At 39.2% G+C, this 13,427-nt stretch overlaps 2 protein-coding genes across 2 annotated transcripts; one reads left to right on the forward strand and one right to left on the reverse strand.

Moving 5' to 3' along the window:
• Positions 1-1,191: 1,191 nt before the first annotated feature.
• Positions 1,192-4,363, forward strand: ATC70_013321 (uncharacterized protein; the record flags this gene model as incomplete). Its single annotated transcript, XM_064832485.1, has 5 exons — positions 1,192-1,722; positions 1,775-1,971; positions 2,037-2,190; positions 2,240-2,499; positions 2,557-4,363. 5 exons carry the CDS (start codon positions 1,192-1,194, stop codon positions 4,361-4,363), a joined length of 2,949 nt encoding a protein of 982 aa, XP_064678744.1.
• Positions 4,364-11,669: 7,306 nt separating this feature from the next.
• ATC70_013322 (uncharacterized protein) lies at positions 11,670-12,341 on the reverse strand (the record flags this gene model as incomplete). The annotated part of the gene is made up of 1 exon (XM_064832486.1): positions 11,670-12,341. The coding sequence occupies one exon, from the start codon at positions 12,339-12,341 to the stop codon at positions 11,670-11,672; it is 672 nt and encodes a 223-aa protein (XP_064678745.1).
• Between the last annotated feature and the right edge of the window lie 1,086 nt (positions 12,342-13,427).

The raw sequence follows: 13,427 nt of genomic DNA on the forward strand, positions 1-13,427 counted from the left end.
CTTGGCAATATCAGAAATATTTAAAGGAGAAGAAGAAGCACTAAAAAAATTCTAGATGAAATCCTTTGCTTTTTGATATCATTGTAGCCGATGAGGTCCTTCTTCCCTTTAAATTCCGCGAATCCCGTGATTCACCTGTTAAACGGGATAAAATGATGTGATCCATGGATCTACAGTAGAGTTACCAAGATGAGATCATGACAAATGACAGGCAATAGCTTGAGCTAGCAGGATGAGGTGTGTTCCAGGATACTTGAGCCAGTGTCTTCCTCTGGAGTCTCGACGAGCATTCTCAGGGATGTGTTCCTGTTGTATTAACAGCAACTGTATTTCTCAACATGTAACAGGGTCGACTCATTTAAATCTTTATAGCCCTTAAAAAGGTCGCTATTGCAATCACACTGCAGCATGGGCAAATCTTGCTCTTTCTTCATCATGCAAAAGCCGTTAAAATAACAAACAATGTGGGATGCCATCAAAGGTTGGTATTGACTGAGAAATGTTTCCTCTTTCATATCTATCCCTTAAAAGTCCATGTATGCATATATGAAATACTGGTTACAGACTGGCATTCAAGATATGAAACAAGGCAACATCGACCTGTTGACCGCCAATCATCACGAATAAAGCGCTATTGCTAGCAGGAGTAGATCAGACGAATGACTAGAATAGTATGACCATAGAGAGATGCCTCAAGAGATTACCATTGAGGGCCACACAACACGGTAGACTACTGGATCGAGCCAGAAGTGACATTCAGATTGGATCCAGGATACATTTGAGCATTTCATTCAAATTAAATATATCTACATGACATCTCATGTTGGCCGCACTACAGTCAACGGGTATCTGGCAAACGCTCGCCAATCTAGCCAGAAAGCTGCAGTTGCATGAGTACAATGTTACATGATCGTCGTGTGTATCACTATTGTCTATGCATTCACCGTGAGCCAAGTGTGGTTGTGATTGCAGGACTGCTCGCTTTTGGTCTCCCCCTCAAAATGCAAGCAATTCAATACACTACTGTCGTGTGTATTTCTATAGAATAGTATCAGATTCTTCTTTTTTTCCTCTCTCTCTCTCTTTCTTTCTTTCTTTCTCTCTCTTTTTTCCTACAGTGAATTCGACTCATCTCTTCCTTTGTTGTCTACTCCTTGTTTTCCTTTTAAAATAGACACAGCGCTCTCATCAATGGAACCCTTTCACAAGCAACAAGAAGCTACAGCCAAGACAACTTCACCTCTATTACTACATGCGGAAAAACAACAACAACAACAACAACAACAACAACAGCTATCACCTAGAGTGGAATCCATTCAGGACACAAACTATATAGGCATCACAATAAACGACGATGGGCCACGACAGACATACACAAACGGCCTCACACGACATCAGTCCTTGAACGACTATTCGACCATTCACAAACAGCACTTTCATCACTCTCGAAATTCGTCTATTCCCTTTGATACCACAGCGACAGCTGCTAATACAAACATAACGACTTCTACAAGTAGCACGTTAACCAGTTCCATTGATTCCCCTCCTATTTACCACCAACACCATTCACCTCGTTTCAGTCAAATTGTGGAAGAAGAAGAAGCCGCAGATGCAGGTTACATGATACAACCAGAGTTATCGGGCGCTTTTCTCAAAATCAAGAGCCAGGCTGATTTGCCAATGTCGCATCATCGCAGGGCGAGAGAAGGAAAACGATATGGGGTAAGCATGCTGCAGACACAAAGACGAATTCATTCTTAAACTAGCCTTATAGCCACTGTATATGCTCACCACAGAGCTCAAAGCGACCTATCAAGCATGCAATGATGGCTTTAAATACAATGCAACAAACAATCCTCGTCGAGTACTGACCAAACCAAGCAAAGCATGTCGAAATGACGGATTTGATAACGACGATTTTGATTACATTCTCTATGTCAACGATATCCTCGGCAGTGCAGAGGGTCACAAGTAAAGTGATGACATTTGATGTAGTAAATTAGAGCAGAATACTGATGGAACTATGTATTGGGTAGGTATTTGATATTGGATGTGCTGGGTTCAGGTACTTTTGGACAAGTGGTCAAGTGCAGAAATACCAAGACACAGGAGATTGTCGCTGTAAAGGTGGTCAAGAACAAGCTGGCTTATTTCAAGCAGAGCATGATGGAAGTGGCTATATTGGAGATGGTGAGTTATGCACATACCGAGCTATGCTATTGCTTATTCTGTTTTACAGTTGAATCAACGATACGACGAACATGACCGACACCACCTTTTGCGACTAAGAGATACGTTTATCCACAAAAAGCACCTGTGTCTCGTTTTTGAATTGCTCTCAGTTAACCTTTATGAACTGATCAAGCAGAATCATTTTCGTGGTTTATCGACAAACCTTGTTCGAGTTTTCACAGCACAAATTTTGGACGCACTGACTGTACTGAACGAAGCACGCATCATCCACTGCGATTTAAAGCCTGAAAATATACTACTGAAAAAGTGAGATAGACATTACAGGCAAAAATGCACGTGTGTATTCACACCTTTGTGTTGTAGTTTGGAATCACCCACCATCAAAGTAATTGATTTTGGATCCGCATGTCATGAAGTGCAGACAATGTACACCTACATTCAGTCGAGATTCTATCGGTCGCCTGAGGTGCTAGTAGGACTACCTTACACCAGTGCCATTGACATGTGGTCGTTGGGGTGCATAGCTGCGGAACTGTTTCTGGGGCTTCCCTTGTTTCCTGGAAGCTCAGAGTACAACCAACTGTCGCGGATTGTAGAGATGCTGGGGACTCCACCAAATTACATGATTGAAGTAGGCAAGAATGCGCACCGTTATTTTGACAGAGTGCCCGCAGCCATGGACAAACGATACGAGCTGAAACCACTGGAAAAGTACGCTCGAGAGCAGGGCAAATCAGAGCAGCCATCCAAACGCTATTTCTCGGCAAAAACACTACCAGAGCTAATCAACTCGTATCCCATCATGCGAAAGACGCAAATGACACCAAAAGAAGTCGAAAAAGAAAAGCAGAATCGGCTTGCATTCATTGATTTCCTGCAAGGATTGCTCAACTTGAATCCAATCGAGCGATGGTCTCCTCAGCAGGCTAAAAAGCATCCGTTCATCACAGGCGAAAAGTTTACATTTCCTTTTCAACCACCTTTTATTCCTCGCAAGCAGCACCACAACTTGCCTTCGCCCTCTTCCACTCATTTGCAACAACAACAGCAACAACAACAACAGCAGCAGCAGCAGCCTCAGCAGCCGTCCCCTACCCTATTGACAAGTGGATATCGAAACAACAACGTGCCACAACCGACATATTCTGACAGCTACTTGAATCCTGCTTATTCCAGTCTACCAAGCCATTACGAGAGCAATCATAAGCACATGGGTACTAACAACAACACTAGCAGCAAGAGGTCATCTTATATACCTCCACTACCAAGCGTTCTTGAGCCTCCTCACCACACCATGTATCAGCATGATGTGGTTAATACCAGCAACGGGTACATGCACTCTCAGCCACAGCAGCAACGACATCACCATCAGCAGCAGCAGCAACAGCAGCAGCAGCAAACACAACACCATCTACTGGCTCAACAGCAATCCACGCCTTTGCATTCAGCCATGAATATTCCCTCTACAGCAAACAATTACAATGGTATAGTCGATGAAAATGCCGTTGGAGGTGGAGGTAGACCAAGGGCGAGCACATTAGGTACAATGCAAGTACCGCCTCAAATTCAGTGGGCAGCTGTGGACCATGGGGATGGTACTGTAGCTACGGAGGGGTCGTTATACAGCCCCTACTATCCATACGGGCAACAGCCTCAACAACAACAACCTCAGCAACAGCACCACCATCAATCACAACTTTCAGTGCACTACCTAAAAGATAAGGATGAAGATCACAGCAATGGTATTCTACCAAGGTGGGGCAGCAACAATCGCCAAACGATTGATTTGGAAAGAGATGGAGATTGGCTAGAAGATGCACCTATATTACCGTTGACCAATACCAAATCTGCACCTCATCATACTCGTCAAACGCATAGACGTAGCAACAGCAGCGTTCATTTCTCTGATATACCTTCATCACTATCCACCAATCCCTCTGCGCATCATTCAGGCACTCGATCTAGTGTCTCTAGCTTACATCGTCTCATGCGAGGTAACTCGATACCCTACAGCAGACAGGACTTGGAGTGGGACGGTGTGGTTCAGCAGCCCACATTGCCTCTAGTGGCTCCTTCTCTTCCTCCTCCTAACACTCAATCTCAAATGGAAAATGATTTGGATGATGTGGATCAATGGAAAAAGGACCAAAAGGACTGGATGATCGCCTAATTTTTTCTTTCCATAGTCGTTTTGTCTTGGATACAATGCGCTAGAAAATAAAGCTTTAAAGTAATCATGGAGATGTATAATAAGCTTGGTTGGTATGCTCATGCCGCTTTGCAAGGACTACAATAACGGAGCAAGCTACATCATTTAGCGTTAATAAACAAATAGCATTACAAGACTAGTTTGGATCATGCTTAACATCAATGCTTGAGGAACATTAAATTCTTAATGAAAGCCAGGGCGCACTACCCTCAATTGTTGATTTTAACACGACCAGCAGTTTGAAGCTCAAGGAGTTGTTGACTGAAGCTGATTCATTATCAAAGTAGAAATTACTCTATTAGAAAATACAATCTATTAATTAACTGAATAGTGTTTATTGGATATTCATATGATTTAGAAAAGACAGCAATGACTTTTTCTTGATGATAGATAACAACAACTAGTAAAGCTTTTTGTGTTTTTTTATACGGATGTTTGACTTGAGGTTATTGAGGACACTATGGAGAATGAGTAATGAGGAAAGATAATATAGTAAAAATGAACAGTTTTCAAAGGGCTGTACCGCTGGATTTCACTAAGAGAATGCGAGCCTAAAGCTTAATAACTTCTGTTTCTTTTTTTAATTCTCTATACAATGGTATAGTTTTTATAGAGAAACAATAAAATTTTTGAAAAGCCTCTGCTTGTAGCTCATAAAATGTACGGTTTTCAGCAGATTTATGAAGGGAATGTACACCTGGTACTTACTAAAACCCTTGCATAATAGTGGATATAACGTAGAGCTATCGAATGGTCTTTGTCTTGTGCGAATTGAATGATTATTTGTCGAGATACGGCCAAAAAAGGGTATCATGCAAAATCATGGATTTTCCTTCAAAGTCTGCCTGTGATAGCAAGCAAAAAAATTGGTGACGATTTTTGGTCAGGGCAATATTTTCAATATTTCATGATAGAGTCATGTTAGAGCTTCAAGCAATAGCTTATTCGATAAGAAAATTTTTGGTCTACAATATTTATTAATGCTTAACAAAATGTTTTGATGACAGATACTGATTAATCTTTAGAAAACAGTGAAAAAATTGCAAAATTTATCTCATCAAATATCGATTGAACAATGTACACCAGACACTTGATATAGATATCATTGTATTCTCCTTGCAATTCTCTACAAGTTCTATATAAGTTTGAAGGGGTGCTTACTCTCAAGAAATGCGTAATTTTAAGGTCGATAGATTTTGGAATCCCATGGACCATCATTCAGAACAATAAAGATTGAAGCTCCGCTGACCTTCTGCACGTGTACACCACACAATTATGAATTTGACCAAGCATTTTAAAAATCGGAGCGTACGAAAAGGGCCATATTAACTTGCTGGTTTTAAGTTATCAATAGATACCTGACATGTTGAAGAATTTGGCTTTTTTCAAGACTAGATAGCTGTAGCTTGCTTTATTCAAGAACAATAACTTTTACAATTTAATGTGTGTATATTCCCCCTGTTAAGTACAAGGAAAAAAAGGATTATAATTTGTAGCTTATAAAAAATGTTCGATATGACAGAAGCTAGACAAGACTTATTTGAATAAGATCAGACACAAAAACTAAAGATTTATTGATGAAGACAAGGGTTATCCTATTTATACTAAGTTCTGAATGCCAAAGTAGCAATTTATCTTGTACAACGCTTATCACATCTGGTGAACCTCAGCATTTAGATAGCTGAGATGCACTTCAATTATCATAGCTTGTCTGTGTTGTTGCACAACACAGACATATCTACCCATCAAGAATACCTTAATCTTTATAGACAGTTGTACCCCTTCTGGCACAACATTATCCACTTGATTCTCTCTACAATCATCATTATCGCACTTACAACCACAGTAACACAGATATGACAATAGATCAAATCACATGTAATAACTGATATCAACAAGGTAAAATAAGAAGAAAAGATAAGTTTTTTTTTATTTCAAATGTCTTGGAAGGGCTATTTATATTATATTCAGAAAATTGGAAAGGATAGAATGTGTTTAGGTTGACATTGATATTTATTGTTTGCGGTTATAACTATCTTTTAGATGGATGGGATGTTTAGGGTGGTGAATTGAAATAAGAGGAATGCTAAATTGTGGCTAGTCTTGGATTGTGGTGTACTGAAAGTGCATGCTTCTATTGTAGGGTGAGGAGATGAATCCAAATTGCGAGCTGTCAGCAAGCCTCGTCCACCAACTTCTTGACCATGATTGGCTCTTCAAACCTATTAAAAGAAGCAAGACTTTCTGTGACCGACATGACTCAAGACTAACCTTCTGTAACAGGAAATAAGCTATATTTTTTTTATCGTGTCACTACAATAGATTCAATCTCCCTAATGTCACGATGTCGAGATCCGCCTACACTACATGAAACATTTCGACTTAAGCGGCCTTTCAACAAGCTATACCAACAATCCATAAGGCCCCAGTAGCCTGCTATTTATATACCGTCTCAACGTAGTAGTCATTGACCAGGGATCTATCATATTTAAGCTAGTTAGATGCCCTGTAATAAAGAAACTCTTTGCTTTTCGTTCTAGATACAGTTGACAACTGATTATTATCATCGACTTATTATTACGAATTCATTAGGGGGGCTGTATGTATGAGGAAAGCCTTGTGTTGGAAAGGATGTGACGCTATTAGCGAATGAGTACATAAGAAAGGAAGTTCTGTTGTATAAAAGTAATTTTTAGTGGAGGAACCTGAGTATTTCAAATATGTGTAATTTACTTGCTTAATGACACAACCTAATACATCCTCTTTTTAGGTCGAATCTTTTTCAAAGCTACTAGCCATTATCAAGCACGAATAGCTCATGCTACAAAGCGATGTGAACGCTCGGAATAAGGCAAAACGGCTCTCTTTTGATACGCCTTGTTTACTGATGCATTATCTCAAAAAATTTTAAGCCATCGCAAATCGATGAAAATCGTCATTTTTCCACAGCTCTTACACACTACTGTACTCAAAAAGAATTGCATGTGCCACTACAGAAGTGAGTACTATTTTTACTCATTCAGAGTTATATATTTTTCCATTAATACTTGGGAGATTTTTGTACCAATGACAGATGATATCGAAATCACATGTGATATTAAAATCCAATGCTGTTGGGCTTAATAGGCCCTGCTGCCTATCCATGACTGCCTATACATGACTGCCTATAATACGTTCTGCCCTCTACTATACCTTGCTGCCAATTGTTTATTGATCGCAATCATTGGGGAATGCCTCCTAAATATTATTTGATCCCAATAGGCTATCATGCTTTCCACAACTCACTTGTACCCCACGCTACTAGTTGCGCTTCGTTTAGCTTTCTCTTTCGACTAACGCAGAAGCTTCTTCCCTTAACTATATTGCCCTGCCTGCCTATCTAATCCTAGCTTCATTCTCTACGCTGCATTATTTTCGTAACAATAGTTTCAAGCATGCTGCTATTGACAGTTTTTATCAGTAGTTTGTTTTGCGAAGGCATTTGATGCGCAACCTCCTCGAAACATTGCAAATAATTTTGATGAGCACACATCAAATACAAATTTCTGATTGCAGTCAACGCAAAGTAATTTCATCTGCTGGTATGTGATTCAATAAATTGGTGTTCAGAAAAGAGCACAAACATCTTCCCCAACTGTGTAACTGTGTAGGTTGTGGAACAATCGAGTTGACTCACCAAGTACTCTTTGTAAGGAAACCAGCATCACTTTTCTATATTCGTCCGCTATTCATCAAATGTTGAAAAACGACGCAGCTTATAAAATTGCTAAGAGAGCCAAGAAAGCCACAGGAGAAGAGGCAAACAAGGAATAAAACAAAAAGGTCTTCAAGAAAATGCCAACGAATGCAGAGGAGATAGCCTTGAAGAAAAAAGACCAAAAAGCACGCAAACAACGTAGCCGCTCTACAACAAATTCTCAGTTTATGAAGAAGAGCACAAAGACTGCACATGCGAAAGCCATCAAGTACATCAATGGGCTGGAGAAACAGAATAGGCAAGCTGTAACCCAGCCTAATGCTTCGCTGAATGACAACACTAGACAACTTGTCCACGCAAACGGAGCTGTGGAATTTGAGGCTTGATAGACTAAAATTTACGGAAAAAAAAGAATAAAAAAAACAGTAATGTCAACTTGATAAAGGTATGTTTTATTATCAAACTGACAGGTGTCAAGTAAACTGAAGTCTCTCTACTGGCCAGGTAGATAATCCTTCTTATATACTATAACAATGGATAAAAGTTCTATTAACTAGATTGACAAATAAGTCAACTCAGATCAACTAATGTCTAATCATGCTAAAAGACAACTCCAGCAAGCTAATCATGATTTAGCTCTGTCTGGATGAATAATTAGACTCTCATCCGAAGTACCCTGATCTATCCTTTCCATAAGGATAATTAATATTGATCTAGTAGCATGTATCCGATAGGTACAGTCTTCTTAGTCTATATTAATAGTACATATCTGAGTGTATATCGCTAAGCATACATCTTTAGCATGTATCTGGATATATGGCATGTCTATAGCATATCGTATGCATGTCTATAGCATGTCTCATATATAGTACAAGTCTGTAGTACATAAAGTATCTGTAGCTAGTATCACGGATATAAGCATGTGTCTTATAGCGTGGATCATAAAGTGCACATCTGAAGCAACAAGCTCATATTGCATTAATCTTGGTGCCTATCCAGATATGGTAAACATCCGTAGTCAATGTCGGAATACAAGTATAAGTCTATAGTGCCATCCATGTCCGTGGTGCCATCTATAGCCTATATCTTATATAGTATGAATCTTATAGTACTAGCGTATCTGAAGTCCATATCTTCTTATAGTATAAATCGATATCGTGCATCTAATCCAGCGTACATACAGTTTATATCTAAATCTGGTAACTGGATGATGAACTGTCGGAATGCAGATCATAGTGGATGTATTCCAAACTATATATTATCTGTGGATCTGATTCTTATGTAATGCTCTACATCCATATACACGTAGCTATTTCATATACGGGCTAAGAGCATACTGGTATTTCTTCTTTTTAGCCCTTAGTGTCCCTTGATACAGCAAAATATGAATGCATTTGAGCTGCGTTTTCTCGCGTCCAAGGCCGTTTTAGATTGTCAAAATAGGGCCAAACACTTGCTCTCGTCTGGCAGTTACTTCCTGATACCTTTGCTCAACTTTTTGGGGATCAAAAAAACATGAACAAAATTCGATCAAAAAGCATGAGGTACCCCTCATGGTTTTCATCAAAAACCAAACGATCGCGTTTTTCACCCTGAAAATGGAGACTTTTACTATGGTATATTTTGAATCAAAATGTTTCTATCGATCCAAAGCGACCTTTGAAATCATCTTTGTGGGACTTTGATATGTAAAATTTCGACATTTTGGCCAGAAACCTCTTTTCATATTTTCATAAATCATTTGTTAAGTTTATTCAAATCATCTATTTTACTTAGTACCATTGGATGCACCTTGAAAAGTACTCCAGGAAAGCTTAGGGAAGCATGGGGTGATCATCATATTTTACTTAGTCGAATCTGCAAAAATAGCTTAATCGAATTCAAAATCATCAAGATTTGTCCAATCTGGAACAAACTATGATTCTGGATTTGAATTAATTTTGGCTTGTGGGGCCAGCTGTCAAACTCAACGCCCTTTTCATACTGCAATACAGTATTAAATGCTCTTGAAGCGTATGAAAAGTAGGTGGTAGGCCATAAAGCTATCGTTTATAATGATATCTTATTGCATTCTATATCGTTCATAATGGCATCATCGTCTTGCATTCTATATTTAATAACGTTAGTCTGGACATTGACGATTCATGGGCTGCGTAAGATGTCTGCAGTAAGTAGTGAAATCTCTAAGGGTCCAAGACGTTGTTCAAATAAAACATTGACAGCATTCAGCAGAGGAAAGAGGGTAGAACTAACAGTGGTTTTTGTTGATTGATTGTAAAATCATTATTCTCATATGAGCCAGGCCTGACAGATGCCTTGAAACTCAGGTTCCATATTAGGGTTGTAAAGTGTCTAAGGACTGAACATTTACTATGTTGTGATGATATTAATTCTCGATTCAGGGCAACTTCTGAAACTATGTTGGTGAGACCTTGATATATAAAATCTCGACATTTTCGCCAAAAACGTCATTTCATAATTTCAGAAATTGCTCAACAAGTTCAATCAAAATATCTATTATACCCAACACAGTTGGATGCGCATTGAAAAGTTCTTCTAGATATCTTAAGGCTGTAAAGGATGATCACTACAACTTTCATAGTCGAATCTCGTAAAATAAGTCGATCGAGTTGCAAAAGGATCAAAAATCAACGAATCGTGACAGAAAGTCGAGCGGGATTGTAATCCGTTTTGGCTGGCTAAAAGAAGACTCTCCTTGATTGCTCAAAGCCCTATAATATAACAGCAATGATACCCACAGAAACGATTATAGAGAAAGCGAGACTCCTTCTCAAATGGATAGCGTACCCAACGTGAGACCCAAAAAGGACAGGCTGGTGACGTAGGAGGAGCGTGACATGATCCAAAGAAACAGAATAGCACACAGATAAAACTGATATTGCAGGTGAAGTTTAATTCAGAAACCTCTTTCTTTTGGAAATCCCACGGCCTTGTTTGATGAATTTCGCGATGTGTACTTTACTTAGAACCCTGAAAATACAGTGCGCGAAAAAAACGTTCCAGTGTTTTGCCAAATTGCACTTATGGCCAGTTTTCTCTGCAAATATCAAAGCTACTAGGGTTTGCTTAGTTTCGTAAATAGCCTAAGTAGTTGGCTATTAGATGATATATTATGCACTTTATTCACGTAATTAGAAAAAGAATGGTAGCCTCATGAAAAGTGAAAAGTCGAATTTATTAAATCTTATAAAAAAGCTCAATATTTAGTTGGACCACCTTTACTCTTGATAACCGCTTTGATTCGGCGTGGCATGCTGCCTATGTATTTAAGACAGTCTTTTGTGAATTTATACCATTCCTGTTCAATTCTGTCTTCTAGCTCAGAAAGGCTAGTGGCCTTAGTAGGGTATTGGTTAAACGACGTTTTAGTTGATGCCAGACATGTTCAAGGGGGTTTAGGTCAGGGCTTTTGGGGGCCAATCAAGGACACTTTGTACAGAGAATCCGTGATGCGTGAACCATTTTTAATGGGACCAGAAGTATGTGGTCTTGCTTTATCATGCTGGCATCTAAACGTTTTCTTGCCCAGCCCATAGTACTCGATAGTGTCTAGCAAAGATGAGTCCATAATTTCAGCATAGCTTCTGAGTTAATAGTTCCTTCGGTAATGGTGGAGCCATAGCTGGGTCCCTCCGCTGTTATCATGCCCCAGAAAACAACGCCACCACCATCTACCTGAACTTGAGCCTCAGTTTGATGAGGCATCAACTCAGTGGGCCTGTTAGTCCAGTAGAAAGATTCGCCGTCAGATCCCCACATGTTGACCCTGGTTTCATCGGAAAATCCCCATTTACGCCAATCGTCCGCAGTCAAATGTCGATGTCTCTTGGCCCACACAAGACGCTTTTTCCAGTTCTCCGCAGACACGAAATTGGTCTTTACCTTTCTTTTAGCCTTGAACCCTTTGCGCTTGAGTATATACTGTATATTCCGCAAAGTCATCTGAAGTCCCATATGAGCAAGGTAGCACTGCACACCCCTGGGGCCGTCTAAATTACTATTGTGGAGATTCCTCTCAATGTAGTTCATATTCTGCGTAGTGATTTTGCTGCGTCTACCGGGTTTGGCCTGTTTTGAATGACCAAGAAACTTCTTCCTGTAGCGAGAAAGTACACTGACGGACAAATCTGGGAAAATTTTTTGAATGGCACTGAGGGAACAACCTTGGTTGAAAAGACCCTTGACAGGTCCTTGAACCTCCTGAGGAATAAGACGTGTCATGTTAAAAAAGTGATGAAGTAAAGATGGTAAAATATAATGAGAGAAAAGACCAAAATCTCAGGCTTCTTTATATTTTTTTAAGCATTCCTCGGATAACTAACATTTTAAACATGACTGATATAAAAAATTAAGGCTCTCGGATCATTTTCGTGAAATGTATACAAACAATAAGGTCATCAAGCGATATTTCCAATTTTACAAAATGGAATTTTTTTTCTTTACGTCAGTTGCAGTAGCTCAATATCTACTGTATCAATTATTTTAGTAGCTCATTTTGTGACTAAAAACCCAAGCTTTCGTAGTCTTACTTTAGTTTTACAACTGGAGAAAAATTGACAGAGCTGTAAATGTAAAACTACGAATTGGCAAAACACTGGAACGTTTTTTTCGCGCACTGTAGTACCATTGGATTCCTCAAGCGATTTGCTTTCGAATGATGTACATACTTTCTAATAAAATATCCTCTCTTTGACCACAAATTGGCCATTTACTTGCTTATCTCTCTTCGATTCATGTCCTTTTGTTTACTTTACAAGTGATTTTTTTAAAGCTCAATTTTGCTTAGCAAATGAATTATTTTGATCTTGCATGATCCGAGTACCTTCTAAAAGAGGGCGATTCCTAAAAAAAAATGATATGAAATGTGTTGACTCTTTATGAGATGCATGCTCTTGGCATAAGAACTAAAAACAGGTTGCAGGAATGATACACGAGAATGACCAACTCATTATGTAAATGTGGGCATATTGATGATATCTAGTAGCGCAAACACTTGATTGACATTATTGACTGCAACCATGATAGCTGGAAACAAGATGACTTGCACTGGTTCGAAAACAATTCATTATTTTCCATTCCATGGAGATAGCCGCAGTAATATTCATATGATACTCTTGCTTTCCGAGGTGTACGCTTGTCTCTTAATCCAGAATCAATTGTTGCACTGGCTCCAAGATGATGTAAGCAACAAGTAAGCCAACCTTATCATCCTGTATTGCCCAATTAGATGGAGAGTTTATGGCGAATACAAACAACAGAAGAGAAGGATCGGGAACTGTCTGATTTTGGAGAGAGAAATTAAGGGGA

This window comes from Mucor velutinosus, assembly GCF_035048745.1.
Source record: "Mucor velutinosus strain NIH1002 chromosome Unknown tig00001575, whole genome shotgun sequence".
NCBI classification, from domain to species: Eukaryota; Fungi; Mucoromycota; class Mucoromycetes; order Mucorales; family Mucoraceae; genus Mucor; species Mucor velutinosus.